Source organism: Eleutherodactylus coqui, chromosome 6, assembly GCF_035609145.1.
Source record: "Eleutherodactylus coqui strain aEleCoq1 chromosome 6, aEleCoq1.hap1, whole genome shotgun sequence".
Taxonomy (NCBI): domain Eukaryota; kingdom Metazoa; phylum Chordata; class Amphibia; order Anura; family Eleutherodactylidae; genus Eleutherodactylus; species Eleutherodactylus coqui.
The window spans coordinates 239,208,935-239,228,021 of record NC_089842.1 but is presented as its reverse complement, the minus strand read 5'-3'; the positions used below and the strand labels follow the sequence as shown (position 1 = coordinate 239,228,021).

General features: G+C 40.8%; 1 protein-coding gene across 1 annotated transcript; it reads right to left on the bottom strand.

The window, feature by feature from the left end:
- Window positions 1-830: 830 nt before the first annotated feature.
- On the bottom strand, window positions 831-18,646 carry LOC136631649 (uncharacterized). Its single transcript, XM_066605933.1, has 6 exons — window positions 18,543-18,646; window positions 15,752-16,078; window positions 10,272-10,577; window positions 3,921-4,064; window positions 3,090-3,124; window positions 831-1,626 (listed from the first exon to the last, which is right to left on the bottom strand). The coding sequence occupies exons 1-6, from the start codon at window positions 18,583-18,585 to the stop codon at window positions 1,600-1,602; spliced, it is 882 nt and encodes a 293-aa protein (XP_066462030.1). The 5' UTR covers window positions 18,586-18,646; the 3' UTR covers window positions 831-1,599.
- Between the last annotated feature and the right edge of the window lie 441 nt (window positions 18,647-19,087).

Genomic DNA, 19,087 nt, shown 5'->3' with positions numbered 1-19,087 from the left:
AAGCCCTTCCCTGAAAAAGAATGCAGGGGGCCGGCAGAGCATTGTTTTCAATGGAGCCGCCGGCAGCAGCCACAGCTCCATAGACAACAAGCACGCAGCTGTGTTCACGCGTGTTTTTGCTCGTACCTAGGTACGAACATATGTACGCACCTAAGTACGCACCAAAAAACGTTCGGGTGAACCCACCCTCATTGCTCACTTGTGTGGAAAAAAATGACTCCCTAAAAATAATGCACTTTTTGGCATTCCATAAATTTTAGATATATCCGAAGACAAGGGTAATTACGGGGGCCTGGTTCGGATGGGCACATGGGGCAATAAAACCGGGTATCCCTTCTCCTCTCATGCTTTTTGGGAGGTATTTCTTGACCTTAGTGGCAGGGATGCGTTGTAAAATGTGGTGCTCTACAAGGCTTTGTAAGCTCGCTGAGGTGCGGCGTTCTCACACAGAAGGCGTTCAACAAGCTGCTCCTGGAACTGCAGGAAGGTGAAAGTTCCCGGGGGTTTCTTGTAAATTATGTATTACAGGCAGCGATCTGAATAATGCCAGGTCCACACGGCAATATGTGGAATCCGTTTGTGGAGGCCTGCAGCGGATCACAGCTGTGAGCCCGGCCATGGCCCTACATACAGCCGCGCATAACTGCATTCTAACACATGCAGATAAGCGCAGGACACCTTTTTTTTAAAAATTTTCCGCGCTGTTGCTTAGTGATGATGTGGGTACCCGCAGCCCGTGCACAATGTAGTTGCGTATGGGCTGCGGGAATATCCGCGACCTTGGAGCTCAATGGGCTCTATGTTGCAGATATCTGCAGTAAAATAGAACCCGCCACGTTCTGTTTTCTGCCAGTGCATTACGTAATTTCAACCCGCTAATGTGAGCGGAATTCTTTAGTCTAGTGGATTTAATTGATCCACGTATTACCGCGGACCAAACGAATGCAAGATCTGTAATTCCCTTCCGGTCGTGTAAGACTGGCCCAAGGTAGATCGCTATGTTTTTATCACATGATCAGGGACCACTCAACAAGGCCACCAGTCACTGCTCCAGGCTCTCAGCTACCGTTTAAAATTTCTCCGGCTCCTGCACGTGTCTGGCATTTTGCTGAAGGGTGCATGCACAGAATCCAGTTGATGCTTTCCCTGTACCTTTGAGACCTGGTGGGGATTTGATGCTTGTGATTGACTTGAAAGAACAACCGGACCAATAGTGTTGGGATTTGTCATTTGGACTGGTCCTCCACACCAGGTGAGTCCATTTTTTTTTTTCATTAATTTTATCTATTGACTGTTTATATATTGATTCCTCCCTTGGAGTGTGATCACACTTATTTAGTAAGCATTGTGGTGTTGGACTCTGCCCTAACTCATGGCCACATCTCCTACACTAAGGTAGCAGAATGCAGTAGTTGTTATAAGGGTCTAGAAGCTAAAGGTGAGAAGCATTAGGGATCACTGTGGATGATGGACAAGAAAGAGGGCAACTGAAAATCTAATGCAGATGGCTAGGAAAACAAGGCTTGTTCACATTTTGCTTGATGAATTCAAGAATATACAGTTTTATTGTACAAAACAGTACAATCTTGGAATGATGGATCATGATTTTACTGCAGCGTAAGTCACCTGCAAAAATCATAAAAATAAGGATAAATAATCATAATCTTAAATAAGCATAAATATTACAATGTTTGGTAGATGGCACTCATTTAAAGGACTTCAAGTGAAGAAAAATTGAATACTCATCTATTCCGGCAGCTCGCCTTTCATCGCTGCAGCACATGACCTTGAGGAAGATGTGAGCTGTCATGTGCCATTCATTGTGCATGTAACCCACAGCCAGTCACAAGCTTCAGCAATTATTTTTTCATGGCCACTGAAGCCTGTGAGTGGCCATGAGTACAATGCGTTCCATGCGCCAGGGAGCCACCAGGATAGACGACTATTCAATTTTTCTTGAATACTTCATGGCTTCATTTTAAGCCAGTTTAACTTTTCTTCATGTCCCGGAAAATGCCTTTAATTAGACAACAGTTGGAGGAAATTTCCTGCAGGTAATAGTTCTCACTTATCTAATAGAGAGGTGATAAATGTTGTATAGTTGGCCGTTCAACCTCTGTGACCACCATCACCCCTTCTCATTAGCCCATCCATAGTGGATGGTACATAGTGGATGGAGTGGCTGCATATTGTTGACCACCCCTTTCAGGAGTAGGACAAGGAGTAGCTGATTGCCTAGAGCACCAATGAGAGGTGACTAATTCATGGCCTTAAAGAAAAGTAGGGAGATGAATGAGATGTAGGGAGAGGAGGGGGGTGCAGCGTTTTTAAAAAAAATGTCTAAGTAGATGAATAGAAAAAAACCCACCATCAATAGAGTTGCAGGATGGAATTGTAGCTCGAAGCTCACAACACCAGAAGCTGTGTCCAAAGGTATTTATTAGCTGTCAGAGCATACAGTACAGTACATGTTTCCACTTTCTCAGGGGTTTTCATCAGGTATCCAGTGTCAGGAGATTCCAGCAATGGTTCCATCCAGCAGCATCATTGGTAGTGTTTTCATTTCTATTCATCTACCTTTTTAACATTCTTTTAACACTTTCTTTAGAGACGTAAAGGCCCCCATAGACATTAATGTTTAGTCGTCCGAACACACCAATTTTTGGAAAGGCCAGATGACTCTCTAATGTATATGGAGGCCTCTCAATTTTTCCCCAACAGATAATGTTGTGGGAAAGAAGGATTGGGGATTTTACATTTCAACACCCAATCCTTTTGTTCCTTGGGAGATAAGCTGGCATGAGAGCTGTCTAGCTGTGACTTATCTCCTAAATACCCAAGCTGAATGTTTATGTGAATGGTAATGCCAAGGGAAAAAGCTGTCTGGTCAATAGCTGTTGAAGGCATATGGACATCTTGAGTTGATTGTTCAAGACCCCAATATAAGTTTGTTGCAGTGCCCCTGACCTACAATATGCCACTGGTGTCTTCTTATGTGATAGAGGGGGCTTAAGGTCTCTTGAGGCACCAGGGCTTATGATATTACATGAGCTGCATGACATACTATTTTAATGTGTTCTTATACTTACCGACTCATCTTCAGGATTAAATCTCACATGACGTTCTAAAAAAATTGAAAAAAAAAACTTATGTGACCAAACATTTACTGGCCTATAATATATGTGAAATAAACAAAAAAAAACTTCCAGCAATTACCTTGATTTAGGAGCTGTGATTAGCTGCCACTGTTCTGAGCATTTTGTAATGCTCAGAACAGTTGAAAGATGGCACTGTGTTCGGGTAAGATATCCTGAAGATATGGGTGCAGATGGTCAGCTACACCATTCAAGGATTGTGATATGATGAGCAATGGACCTAAGCACACTCCCCAGACCATGACACAATAACCATCATGAACCTCAATTATGCACACATGGGATACGGCTTTATGCAGTGCCCTCTGGGTGCATATGCCTTATGGTTAAGCACGAAATCGGACTTGTCACTCCAGATGACCTTCTACCATGTGTTCGAGTTCCATTGACGTCTTTCCTAGGCACATAATTTATACCAGAAACTGGCTCATATTATAGCTGAGACTAAGTAGCTGGTCTAAGTTTTAGTGTGGTGCATGGAGGTGCCACCAGATGCTGGAGACTTGCCCCACTTAATACATCTATCACACTTTGTCACTCCAATGCAAACTTTACTTAGATCAGTATATGAAATGCTGGTCTAACTAAATATGCCCAACTCTTTTTAGTGGCTCTCTGCTTTGGCTAATAGACAGATGCTCTGGAATAATTTGAGAAAACCCCAGGAAGATATTTGAAATTTGAGTTTTTGGGAAAGAATTGGGTCATAATTAGAAGACATCTATCTAGCTTTAGATCTTCTGCCTGCATTTTTGGATGACGTACCCTGGTGAGTGCTTGGTTGCTGGGTATCTTTTGACAAATTTTTGTGTCGCACGACAAGGATAATCAGATGTACAAGGAGGATAGCAATTAGGATGGGTAATCCCACATACAGTACCATATAGCAGTCACTGCTGGACCCCTCATCTGAAACAAAGAAGAAAGGAAATAACTTAAGAATATTTTAAGAAAATTCATTGGTCAATTTAATGGGAAGGACCTTTTGATCTCATCAACATCATGATCTTTGGTGGTATCAGAGCTTCACCAGTTTTGCTGAAGTAGATCACTAACTGTGACCATCATTTTGTTTTTAGGTACAGAATTCTGTACTTATTAATTTCATAAGCTGTTCTGCAAATCAGCGGGTGTGAACCCACAGTGCCAATGACTGAATTAACTTTCAGCTAGTCCTGAGGGCTGTTCAAAGGGATTGACTGGTCTTCATTCTTTAAAACCTTTTTAGAAGGATCTGGCCTTCACTGCAGGTAAGCTCCAAGTCATTTTCCCAGTAGTAGTCTTGGTTTAGTGGCAGCACACCCAGACAGGCCAAAAAGTATTGAAGTGCAGTACCAAATGGACAGACAAGGATGTAGTCAGTGTAGCAGGCTATAGTCAGGATAGAAGGAGTTCATGCAATATAGAGAATCAGGCTAGTGGTCATAGTAGTCAGCAATGAAGCTAGCTGTAGTTAGAAAATAGGCAGAGGGTTAGGACAGGCATGAATCAAGAAAGCTGGGCAATGAGGCAGATGGTCAAAATCAAGCAAAATACAGGTACACCTTCACAGAACCACTAGGAACATATTGTTTAGGCACCTTCTAGTGGGGGAAAGTGGTGTAAACAACCCAGGAAACATTGCATTGGCTAGGGATGGAAAAGCTGGGTGTGCACAGTTGCCCTTAGAGTGGTGGGCGAAGCATGTGGATGCACCCTATGTACAGAGGAGACAACCACAGAAACAGCACAGCACCAGAAACATAGACGAATTAGAAGTTGCCAATGGCTGTGACGGTCAGAGGGAAAGGTGAGGTAATTGGCCACAAGTAAAACATCCTTCTACAGGTCAGAAGTCTGATCTTCTATTACAGAGCTCCAAATACTGTTACAAGATTTCTACTCAAACCAATTTGTAAAGTTTTCATGTTTTACGATAGATATATTGAAATGACAAATGGTTACAAATTCTTTAAAATGTTTCTTTTGAGCTGTCTTAAAGGCAAAGTCACTCTGAACATAAGTGTAGTGATGGTTTAACTCCTTATTGTTTATGTCCTGGCAGGGTGATAGTTAATGCAACAGGAGGTAAACTAACATCCTGTGGATGGCACACGCTCAAAAGTGAGAACTGGTGAGGGAGACGGTCAACCACTGCAGTAGTGGGGATCAGTGCGAACAACGATCCCTGCTGTTAACCCCTTACATGTGGCAATCAATGTACATTGCGGCATGTAAAGGATTCACAGGGGACCGATGGGTTGTCATGCCAGCTGGTAGCCATACACTTGTGTCCGGGTTTGCTATGGCCTGTGATCACTATTGTGAGTGATAATATATTGCAGTACAGAAATAATGCAATACTTAATCTTAACAATCAGAGCTTTTACAGATTCAAGTCCGCTGCAGGGACATAAAAATGTAAGAAACAAATAAAATTTGTGTAATAAAAATATATTAAAAATAACAAAAGAAATCTTTTTTGCACATTTTCCCGTTTATATAAAAAAAAAATTCAAACAAAACCCCCATATTTGGTATCATCTTATCTGTAACAATTAATTGAAGACACTATTTATCCAGCATGGCAAAAAAGTAAAAAGAAATTAAAAACGGAGGCAAAATGCTTATTTTGTGCATAATGCCTCTGAAAAAAAACACAATAAGGCCTTAGTCAGACGGGCGTTTTTCGCCGCGATTTGCGCATGCGCATGCGTCCGGCGATTTTATAAAACCATTGCTTTGCAATGGTATCGGACACATGAGCGCTTTTTATGCGCTCGTCCGATAAATTATAGAACAGAAATCGCAGATCGCACCTATCTGCGATCTGCGATTCCTGTTCTCTTCTCTATATGCGCTCAGTGGGGCCGGCGGCAGCAGCGCCGACCCCATTGAGAACATATAGAAGACAAATCATTCTTCTCTGCCACAGCTGTAACAGCTGTGGCAGAGAAGAACGATGTTTGCCCATTGAATTCAATGGAGCCGGCAATACAGCCGACTCCATTGAAAGCAATGGGCTGCCGGCGTGCGCGGGATGAATTGTCAGGAAGGGCTTAAATATATAAGCCCTTCCCTGCAATTCATCCAGAAATGTGTTAAAATAAAAAATATACTGTATATATACTCACCTGCTCCCGGCAGCCGGAGTTCCCCGCGGCCGGCCTGCAGTGGGTCTGAAGGGGGTGTCAGTCAGACCTGCCCCCTGATTGGCTCAGCGCTGAGCCAATCAGGGGGCAGGTCTGACTCACACCCCTCTTCACACCCACTGCAGGCCGGCCGCTCTGAACTCCGGCTGCCGGGAGCAGGTGAGTATGTATATATTTTTTATTTTAACACTTTTCTGGATAAGTTGCAGGGAAGGGCTTATATATTTAAGCCCTTCCCGACAATTCATCCCACACTCGCCCGCAGTGCATTGCTTTCAATGGAGCGGGCTGTATTGCCGGCTCCATTGAATGCAATGCGCTGGACAGCTCCGGCCCGTTTCTAATGAAACGCGGCTAGGAGCAGATTTTCGGGCACCGGTCATGCGATTTGCGGATGCGCATCCGTCATGCGATCCGCAAATCGCATGAAAAAACACCCGTCTGACTAAGGCCTAAAAGTGATCAAAAAAGCTGTATGTACCCCATAATGGTTTCAATAAAAACTACAGCTCGTCATGCAAAAAACAATCCCCCACAGAGCTCCGTTCACAAAAAAAATAGGTTGAGTCCTTATGGGATTAATGGGAACCTGTCAGCAGGTATCATCCTTGTAAACCATTTCAAGCATATTAAGAATCAGGAAATTAGGGTTGAAAACCTGTATTTACATTATGATGACCCATTATAGCCCAACATACCTTTTGACATTAGGTAGTTAACTCCTTAACGATGCAGCCTTTTTTTTTCATTTTTGCTTTTTTCCCCCACTTTCAAAAAAAATCATAAATGAGGACTTGTTTTTTTGCGGGACGAGTTGTATTTTTTAATGGTACTATTTACTGGTATTATGTACTGAAATGTTTAGTGCAGTAGGAAAAACTGCAATTCTGATATCTTTGGGGGGCCTCTTGTTTTTACGGAGTCCATACTGCTGCAAAAATTGCCTGGTAGCTTTATTCTACGGGTCAACATGATTAGGTTGATACCAAATTTCTATAATTTTTTGTGCTGTACTTCCTATAAAGAATGAAATATATTTGAATAAAAAAAAATAGCCACAACTTTTTAATTGATCTGTTGACACACTTGTGTGAAGGCTCATTTTTTTATGGGACGTTTTGTAGTTTCTATTGGTACCATTTTGGAATACATGTGACCTCTTAGGCCTTAGTCAGACGGGCGTTTTTTGCCGCGATTTGCGCATGCGCATGCGTCTGGCGATTTTATAAAACCATTGCTTTGCAATGGTATCGGACACATGAGCGCTTTTTATGCGCTCGTCCGATAAATTATAGAACAGAAATCGCAGATCGCACCTATCTGCGATCTGCAATTCCTGTTCTCTTTTCTATATGCGCTCAATGGGGCCGGTGGCAGCAGCGCCGACCCCATTGAGAACATATAGAAGACAAATCATTCTTCTCTGCCACAGCTGTAACAGCTGTGACAGAGAAGAACGATGTTTGCCCATTGAATTCAATGGAGCCGGCAATACAGTCGCTCCATTGAAAGCAATGGGCTGCCGGCGATCGCGGGATGAATTGTCGGGAAGGGCTTAAATATATAAGCCCTTCCCTGCAATTCATCCTAAAATGTGTTAAAATAAAAAAAAATTGTATACTCACCTTTCCGCTGCAGCCGGAGTCCAGCCGCGGCCAGTTCTCCTGAACTGCTTCTCGGCACTATTCAGCCGGCGGGGCTTTAAAATCCCACGCCTGCTGAATGATCTGCCTCTGATTGGTCACAACCCTGACCAATCAGAGGCAGGTTTCACTCACACACCCATTCATGAATTCATGAATGGGTGAGTGATTGCTGCCTCTCAGCGCTGAGCCAATCAGGGGCAGGTCTGACTCACATCCATTCATGAATTCATGAATGGGTGTGAGTGAGACATGCCTCTGATTGGCTCAGCGCTGAGCCAATCAGGGGGCAGGTCTGACTCACACCCCCTTCACACCCACTGCAGGACGGCCGCGCGGAGCTCCGGCTGCCGGGAGAAGGTGAGTATATATATATATTTTTTATTTTTACACATTTTAGGATGAATTGCAGGGAAGGGCTTATATATTTAAGCCCTTCCCGACAATTCATCCCGGGCTCGCCCGCAGCGCATTGCTTTAAATGGAGCCGGCTCTATTGCCGTCTCCATTGAATGCAATGCGCTGGACAGCTCCGGACCGTTTCTAATGAAACGCGGCTAGGAGCAGATTTTCGGGCGATTTGCGGGCGACTTGCGCGCACCGGTCACGCGATTTGCGGATGCGCATCCGTCGTGCGATCCGCAAATCGCGTGAAAAAAATGCCCGTGTGACTAAGGCCTTAATCATTTTTCATTACATTTTTCTGAGAGACAGAATTGACCAAAATACCAATACATGCTACTATCAATTCTGTCAGTTCCAAAAAAGTGCAATTCTGGCGTTGTCTATTTTTTTCTGACAACATAAATAATGTGTTATTATAGATCGGATTCGTACTGACACAGCAATACCAAATATGTTTTTTTTTTTAATCTTGATTTTTTATGATAAATATGAAAAAAATTTAGAACTTTAATCCGTTTTTTTTTTTAAACTAAACATTTTTAAGTAATTTTAACATTTTTTTAAGTCCTCATAGGGGATTTGAACTGGTGATTAGAGATGAGCGAACACCCAAATGCTCGAGTCCGCGTTATTTGAGTCGAGCTTTTCGTAAAATTCCAGAGCTGTATTCGAGTAATGAACCCCATTGACTACAATGGGAGACTCGAGCATTTTTGTATGTGGGACGCCGATCTTTTTTTTTTTCTCCTTGGTTCGTTTCTCTCTCGAACGAGCATCAAGCTCGGCAGAGTATGTTCGCTCAACTCTACTGGTGATCATTTGATCGCTCATAGACTATAATATAATATTGCTTCATGACAAGCACTCTATGGAGCCATCCTGCAAGAAGGCCCCAGGCTGTCATTGGAATCAAATGTCCCCTTTCAATCTCATCATGGGAGGTCCATTCAGAACTCCCAAATGCCAGTCGAGGCATTTAATGCTGCTGTCAGAATTGATAGTGGCATTCAAGGGCTTAATAGCCACAATCAGCGTTCATGCTGATCACGTCTATGGCAGGTGGGTGTCAGCTGTCAAAGACAGCCGGCACCTACCAGGTATTGAGCGGAATTAACCACTGATCCCACTGTAGTCAAACCTCTACACCCCCATGATTCAAATATATGTCACATGCTATATCCTAATTAGATCTGAATGGTCTAACCTGCGCTGTGCCCATTCATCTGTCTTTGCTGCCTGTTGGCTCCTCTTGGCAGCTGAAGACGGATGCATATATATATATATATATATATATATATATATATATATATATATATATATATATATATATATATATGTGTATATATAAGTCTATGCATCTATTTTTAGCTTCCAAGAGAAGTCAACAGACAACCAAGACAGCCAAAGAGGCACAGGGGTCAGATGGGTGCTGCATCCCCTTCAATTCAGTGAACAGCAGGGGTCTCAACACCCAGACCCCACTGTTTAAAGTTTGTGACATGCCACTCTAGCAAGCCAAAAAGTTTTAAAAACAAAAATTTTTAAAAACTGCAATTACTCTTTAATGTATTTAAAATAGATATGATAGCCATATGTTTAAGGGCTTATTCAGACGGGCGTATACCAGTCGGGTTTTCACGCCCAACCGATATAATCTGCCACTCTCTGCAAGGGGAGAAGGCAGGACGGGACAGGAGCTAGTGCACTGAGCTACCACCCCCTCTCTCCCCCCACCCCCTTCCAATGCAAACAGTGGCAAGGGGCGGAAAGAGGGCGGGAGCTCAGTGCACTAGGTCCCGTCCTGTTCTGCCTCCTCCCCTTGCAGAGAGGGGCAGTGTGTATCGGCCGGGTGTGAAAACCCGACCAATATACGCCCATCTGAATAAGCCCTAAGACTGGTGGGTGTCTCTTAGAGCCACCCTGAATTTTCTACTTACCCTTATTAAATTCCCAGACAGTGACATTTGAGGAGATGTTTTCACCAGTGGTCAACTTCTTTATAAAGCAAATAATTAATGAATATGGAACAGATCTACGCTGCAAGACAAGTAAGCTTCTTAAACTCCCATCTGGATCCAGAGTTGTCCAACCTTTCTTCTCTGTCCCATTCACAATCCACTTAATGACGTCCCATTCTTTTGTCCAGTTAAGAGCGGCACACAATAAAATGGTTGACTCTGAGTCCCTTGGATGGTCTTCTACTGATGCTAGTATTGACAAGGTAGGTTTCACTGGATAACGCTCTGAGAAGAGGATCAAAATTATTCAGGAACATACATTTTTGTATAGACTTCCAGAGGGGTAACCTCAAGATCCTGGGCTTCCTGTAAAATATGTTAGAGGGATCCAGAACAACACATAGCATTTATAATACAGATGTATTTGTGTACTACAGAAGGACAATTGGTCCCCTTCTGTCACCAGGACGACTACTTCTGCACTACCCAATAGATACATGGGTATCACAATTGTATTTAGTGCATAGAGTTTATTGTACTCCATTAAACCCTTTAGTTGCACACAAAGAAAATCTCCAGGGCTTGCTGCACTGACCATGCAGTTAAACCACGGAAGATTTTCGTGGACAGCTCTAGTGTTGAAACGTGCAGAACACTCAGCTGTCACCTGAAATCTTCCAGGGTTTAAAATTGCATTGTTGACTCATTTCAAAAACCTGCCCTGTGAGGCATGACATGGTAATAATAAACCTGCCACTGAAGGGGTTACAGTTATTTAACATGGATATCCGATTAAACTTAGACTGTCTGAACTGTTATGCAGATGGTGCAGATTTCATGTATACAATCTGGGATTGTGTAAAATTGTGTGAATTTTGGAATTGGTTACTAGGGGTAATTAAAAACATATATCTTGTTGATATTGGTCGTACTCCCAGAACTTGTATACTTGATAATGTTAGTGGGGCCTGATGGGCAGACTCTTTTGAGAATTCAAAGACCATTGTGTTAAGCATAGAAGTTGATGGCTATTTGTTGGATGCAGCCTGCCCCCACAAACCCCCACTACCGCCACCTTCGGCCTCATTCAGACAAGCATGTTTATGTGTGACTCCCAATGGAGAGTAAAGAATCCCTTGCCACAGCTGTGACTGCCGTGGCATACGATTGTGAAGCTCTTCAAATGATTTCAATTAGGACGCCGCAGTGATTTTTGGGGAAGGGCTTTCAATATAATCCTCTCCCTGAAAATCATCCCTAGCTGTAGTAAAAAAATATATACATATACTCAACTGTCTGCCATGGCCAGGGCTCAGGCACATCTAGCCACTTGTTTTCCCTGCACTGTAATGAATTTCTTTCAGCAGACAGGGATTTAAAATGTCTGCCTGCTGAACGGGCTGCATCTGGTTGGCTGAGTGCTCAGCCAATCACAGGCAGTGCTCAGCCATTTATTGAATGACAGCTGAGCGCTGCCTGTAATTGATCACAGCGCTCAGCCAATCACAGGCAGCGCCTGGCAATTCAGTGAATTCATTTTAAATCCCCATCTGCTTAAAGAACTTCGTTACAGTGCAGAGAGAACAAGCAGCTAGACGCAACTGAGCCCCACAGCGGCGGACAGCTGAGTATATATTTTTTTATTTTTTACTACTTATACTTAAAGCCCTTGCCTGAAAACCACTGCAGAGGTTGCCAGCAGCTCATTGCTTTTAATTAAGAACAATACTGCATGGAGCTTTGTTCATGTGTGTTTTAGCACGTGCGTGTACGCACGGATTTGTGCGCTCCTATGCACGTACAAATGCATGCTCATGTGAACGAGGCCTTAGACAGTTGGAGATTTTTTCGCAAATATAAGAGGTTATATCTTTGGAAAGAGAAATATATCAATAAAGAGGCTGTTTGATTAAGTTTCAGAAAAATTGGGTAAGATGGTCTCATAAATACAATGGATGGTTCCCATCGAATGCTGGTTGCATTGAGATATTGTAGAAAAGGTGAAGAGATTTGAGTGAAGGGAGATAGGTGAGAGGGTGGAGACTTAGTTGTTATTTTGTATCTGCTTAAATATTTTTTGGGGTTGGTGATTGAGATTTCCTTAAATATAGCTATGATTGATTGTATTGTCTGGGTGAGGTAATGATTAGAGATGAGCGAGCATCCAAATGCTCGAGTTCGCGTTATTCGAGTCGATCTTTTCGTAAAATTCGAGAGCTGTACTCGAGTAACGAACCCCATTGACTACAATGGGAGACTCAAGCATGTGGGACGCCGGGTCCCGAGCTTTTTTTTTTTCTTTTGGTTCGTGTGTTCTCTCTCACTCTCTCTCTCTCCCCCCTGCCTGCCAGCCCAAAAAATTGCCAATGACGCGTGCTGCGTCGCTGCAGGGAGGGGCCAAAACAGGCACGTCACAGCCGGGAGGAGCCAAAAACTGGGGCGGGGTCGAACACAGCTTGATGCTTGTTCGAGTAACGAGCGCCATCGAGTACGCTAATACTCGAACGAGCATCAAGCTCAGCAGAGTATTTTCGCTCCACTCTAGTAATATGTTTTATGCATATTATGCTTATGCATGTCTAAATGTATAGACATTAAGGGGTAATTGTATTCAAATTATAATTTCAATGATCTAATTAAAAAAGATACAACCTCCAATGACTAGCAATTCATGAGATAAACCTGGCATTGAATGTGTATCACTGGAGGATAGAGCATTACACTGTATCCCTTGGGAATCAGTGGGCTGTCTATGAGGGTGGCTTCACACGAGCTTGTTTTTGTGCGTACATTGGTGCATACATAAGTGCGCACCAATGTAAGAGCAAAAACACACGTGAATGCCGGTCCGTGAATTGCCTTCAACGGAACCGCGGCTGCTACCGGCGGCTCCATTGAATGCAATGGTCTGCTGGCACCCATGAATTGTTTTTGAGGGAAGGGCTTTACATATAAGCTTTTCCCTGAAAAAAACTTAATTTTAGTGTAAAAAAAATAAAATAATGCACGCATTCTCTTCAATGGATCCGTGGCTGCTGCCAGCGGCTCCATTGAAGACAATGGTCTGCTGGCACCCCTGAATTGTTTTTCAGGGAAGAGCTTTACATATAAGCTCTTCCCTGAAAAACAAGAATTTTAGTGTAAAAAAAAAGCCACCCTTAATTTCAGTGGGCACACTGATGCAATGGCTCTTCATTCCACTAATGGAGGAAGGTTGAAGTGACCTCAAAATACCCTAGTTGGGCATTGTACAAGGGGCTGAGCCAGAGACTCACTTCAGTGGCCTTGAGTTTCCTTGTGTCTGACTCAATAAGATCAAAATCACATATGTAGTCAATAAGTCCTGATATCGGGCTTACCAACATGTGGTTTCCCCACGCATGTGAGGCATTTTTATATCAAGACCGCCTTGTATCACTTTGCGGAAGTAGCGATCCTGACAGCCATGGTGGAGGATCATGGAGTGTCTCCCATTGTTTTCAAAGGGGAAACCTCACACCGCATTGCACCTTGTGCACCTAGCACGTGGTGCGATGCTGCCGTCAGCCTTATTGAAAAAAAATGGCCAATGCAAGGGTGCGCCCAAAGATAGGAGTGCTGCAATTTGTTTCCTGCATCACACCGCTTGTGTGTATGACCCCATTCAAAAAAATGGGGTTCATATTCCTGTGAGATTTGTGCATCTCGCAATGCACAAATTTCCTTCGATTTTCTCACCCATGTGAAGCTGGCCTTAAAGACTAGACATTTTCAGTTTTTTGTTCTCATTTGTGGTTGACACAGCCATGTGAGGCCTTTTTTTAAGGAAGAGTTATATTTTTAATAGTATCATAAGTGGGGTGAAATACAAAAAATGCAATTGTGCCATTTCTTGGAAAGTGTTATTTTGACAGCCTTCATGATGCAATAAAATGACACGGTAACTTTGTTCTGGGGGTCAGTACGATTATGGCAATACCAAATGTATATTTATAATGTTATGCTAATTAAAAAAAAAAAAGACTTTTTAAATCGCTTTTATCCAGTTTTTGTTTGGAGATGCAGTAACCTAAAAAGCAAAATTCTGGCATTGTGCATTTTTTCTGATTGCATTAACCATATGCGATAAAAACCGCATTAATTTAATGGATCGGACATTTAAGGATGCGGAAAAATCAATTAATGTAATATTTTTATTGTGTTCATTTTTCATGTATATACTGGGAAATTAAAGGATGTAAAACTTTTTATTTTTGTATTATTTCTAATATGTATGAATGTGTCCATAAAAGTCTGATCTATTAAAGTATCGTATTATTTATCCCACATGGGGAGTCTGTCAGCAAGAAAATACACAGTGACACAATTTCACTCTTTTGATTACTCTTTCAAAAAGCAAAAATTTAATAAAAAGCAATTTGAAGAGTCATAAGCATGGTGCCAATGAAAACTGCAGCTTGCCACTCAAAAAACAGCCCCACACGCCTTGCATCAATGATAAATAAAAAAGGTATGGGGTCAGAAGATGGTGAAAACGGCAATAACTTTTTACCATTTACATTTATTTTTAAGTAGTACAACTCGTGTATACATTTTAATTATACTTATTTTTACTTCTTTTGGTCCCACTAGGGGACTTGATTGCCAGATCTCTCCTATATTATACTATAATGCTTCAGAATTTCAACATATTGTGTTTTTAACAAAAGCCTATTAAGCCCTACCACATGCAGTGCATAGCCCTTTTTCTTAAGCCAATGTCACTGTTAGGTTGCTGAAAGTGAAGTTTGGGGTGGGTGCAGAACCTGAGTCCTTCTCAAACATGATCAGTGCTGACAATTAGGGCTCTTTCACATGGGCGCTGTCTACCCGGAGTATAGCCGCATGCATAACTGGCGGCTACACTGCTCTAAAGATCACGTGAACAGGCTAATTCAAGCTACTTGAAATAGCCCATTCATATGATCCGAGGTGTGGGCTGCGTAATTTCCAGCTCCCATAGGAGCGTATGGAAAGCATGCAGCAAAGATAGGACAGGTCCTATTTTTGCGCGAACCTCGGAGCCGGCATACAAATTTGCACTCGCATGTCCTATCTTTGTTAGATGCGCGGATTCCGCGTGTCTAACAATTGTCCAAGTGAACGCTTCTATAGGAACCTGTTAGTTCCTATTGAAGCACTTTATGTGCGCACCTCTCATATGGGCGAACAGCGCCCATGTGAAAGAGCCCTTAAATTCAGCTAACACTTGGCTGCAACAGCTAAGTTTGGAGATAACTCTGATCCTGGTCGTTAACCCTTTAGATGCCACTGTCAAACTGACATTTAACAGGCTTAATACAGGGGGCTCCTTCACCTGAACATACTCCCTGCAACTAGATAGATAGATAGATAGATAGATAGATAGATAGATAGATAGATAGATAGATAGATAGATAGATATTAGATAGATAGATAGATAATTAGCATTGTATGCTTACCTAAAACAATTAACGTGTTGGCTAGATGGAAGGTTTGGTCCAGTCCTGACATAGAACAGTAATACACCCCAGAGTCAGCTGTAAGGACATTTCTAATCTCCATGCTGAGTACAGACTGTTTCTCACAGTAGACATAAAATTTACTATCGTTGTTGCGTGAGATACATCCACTTCGAGACACGGACTGTAATCCTCCATCCTCATTTTCCTTGTACCATTGTAAATTACTACGGTTTTTACTCATGTTACATGTGATGTTGATGTTCTTGCCAATTACTACAAAGTTGACGTGGGAAAAGTCTGGGATATTTCCATATGTAATTATCTCTGTTGGAAAGAATTTTACACAGATTGTTATAACACAAACTAGATGGCATGAGGGTCACAGTGGATAGGCAAACTATGGTTATCATCAACAGTCCATACACTCTGTGGTGGGTACTGAGCCTTGAGTGGACAGACTGGTGATAGCTTTTCATTGTTAAAATGAATATAATCTATTCCATATCTATCTATCTATCTATCTATTGATCTCATATCTATCTATCTATCTATCTATCATCTATCTATCTATCTCCTATCTATCTATCTCTCTATCTATCTATCTATCTATCTATCTATCTATCTCCTATCTATCTATCTCATATCTATCTATCGCCTATCTATCTCCTATCTATCTATCTATCTCCTATCTATCTATCTATCTATCTATCTATCTATCTATCTCATATCTATCTATCTCCTATCTATCTCCTATCTATCTATCTCCTATCTATCTATCTATCTATCTATCTATCTATCTATCTATCTATCTATCTATCTATCTATCTCCTATCTATCTTCTATCTATCTATCTATCTATCTATCTATCTATCTATCTATCTATCTATCTATCTCCTATCTATCTGTCTATCTATCTATCTTCTATCTATTTATCTATCTATCCATAGATCTGATGTCTATCTATCTATCTATATATCTCCTATCTATCTATCTATCTCCTATCTATCTATCTATCTATCTATCTATCTATCTCCTATCTATCTCATATCTATCTATCTTCTATCTATTTATCTATCTATCCATAGATCTGATGTCTATCTATCTATCTATCTATCTATTTAATGTATATTTAAGTTTACAACTATTTAATGACCCACAATTTTTTAAATGTTCCATACCCGCTTTTCAAGAGCTATAGCTTATTTTTCTGTTGACATAGCCATGAGAGAGCTTTTTAAGGATAAGTTGTACTTTTTCATATCACTTTTTTATTTACAATCTAATGTATTGAAAACCTTTTTAAAAATGTGATTTGAGGATAAATAGGAAACATCCCGTAATGATGCAATGTTGCATCATTGTTTTTTGGATATTAATTGTACAGTGTTCATGTAATCTGTGGGTCAATACAAGTGTGTCAATACCTAATTTATGTAGTTTTTTAAAAAACATATTATTACTTTTTAAGAATAAAATAACCCCTTTCAAGAAAAAAAAATTGTTGTTGCCGAATTCTGAGACCCACAACATTTTACTTTTCCGTCAATGGAGAAAGCCCTGTGTGAGGGCTTGTGTTTTTGCAGACCAATCTATAATTTTTACTGGTTCCATTTGGGGTACACATCACTTTTTGAACACATATTGTTTAATTTTTTTTAAACAGAAGAGGGTGGCCAAAAAACACAATTTGGGCATTATGTATTTTTGTATAAATAAGTCACCTTGTTGTATAAATAATTATATATTTTAATAGTTCATATAAAAGTTTGGATGCAACAATACCCATTATGTTTAATTATTTTCTATATAAAAAAAATGGAAAAGCATTTATTTTTTACTTTTAACTTTTGAAAATCTTTTATTAAACTATTTTTCACTTTTTTATTGTTTAGTCCCCATAGGGATTTGGACTTCAGATCACTTATACAATATACTCTATATTTCTGTATAGCAACATACTGAGCATTTCAATGCTAGTCCATAAAGCCTTTCCACAAGCAGGCTGCAATATGGCAGCCATAAGGGTCTTCAGTAGAATCCAGGCTGTCATTCGACTGCGATCGTGTCACAGAGAACCAGTGGGTATCCGAAAATTTAAAATTACAGCTTAGATCAATGTTAAACTATATAAATGTAAGAAATACAAAATAAACAGTCTATCTATCTATCCCATATCTATCTATCTATCTATCTATCTATCTATCTATCTATCTATCGATCTATCTATCTCATATCTATCTATCTCATATCTATCTATCTATCTATCCCATATCTATCTATCTATCTATCTATCTATCTATCTATCTATCTATCTATCTATCTATCGATCTATCTATCTCATATCTATCTATCTCATATCTATCTATCTATCTATCTATCTATCTATCTATCTATCCCATATCTATCTATCTATCTCATATCTATCTATCCCATATCTATCTATCTATCTATCTATCTATCTATCTATCTATCTATCCATCTCATATCTATCTATCTATCTATCTATCTATCTATCTATCTTCTATCTATCTATCTCTATCTATCTCCTATCTATCTATCTATCTATCTATCTATCTATCTATCTCTCTCTCGCTCTCTCTCTCTCTCTCTCTCTCTCTCTCTCTCTCTCTCTCTCTCTCTCTCTCTCTATCTATCTATCCCATATCTATCTCCTATCTATCTATCTATCTATCTATCTATCTATCCCTGCACATCTTAAAAGTGAGCACAATGATCTACATTTCTATTCACTCTTAATTGGAAGTAATTAGATTAATTGTTTACTTACCCTGAATATAAGTAGAAAAAGCAACAATAATCCAGAAGTTCATGTTTCCTCTTATGTTAGCAGCAGGGTTATGGCAAGAAGCGCTCTCCCCTCGTATCTGACTTCCTGGCCTGTCAGCATGAGGAAACTCAGAATGTGATACAGAGATAACAGCACTGATAGATGTTGGTACATACAGTGAGCCACAGGCCAGCAATAACATATAGTTTCCGAGCATCATATTACATGAAGGACTCATGTGCGAATGGACCTGACCAATTCACCTAAATTTAACTAGATATTTTTGGGGAGCATTTTCTTTTTCACTTAAATGCAAGTATTTGGGGCTGACAATCATTTTTCAATAGAGTTTAATTAAACGTTTTGCACTATTTGTTTCCTGCAGCTTCTACTTATCACTGCATATAGACTGCAATCTATATCTCAAAAGGAGATCCGTCAGTGAAGCTGGTCTAACGGCTTACACAAATGCAGATGATAAAGTGTTAATGGTCATTAGTGTCCATTAACACTTTATGCATAATGATCGCTAAAACTTTCTATCT

Coding starts and splice junctions, on each gene's coding strand:
- LOC136631649 (XM_066605933.1), bottom strand. CDS start 18,585: ATGAACTTCTGGATTATTGTTGCTTTTTCTACTTATATTCAGG. Junction 16,079..18,542: donor TTTTTCTACTTATATTCAGG/GTAAGTAAACAA, acceptor TCTTTCCAACAG/AGATAATTACATATGGAAAT. Junction 10,578..15,751: donor CAACACGTTAATTGTTTTAG/GTAAGCATACAA, acceptor TCCTCTTCTCAG/AGCGTTATCCAGTGAAACCT.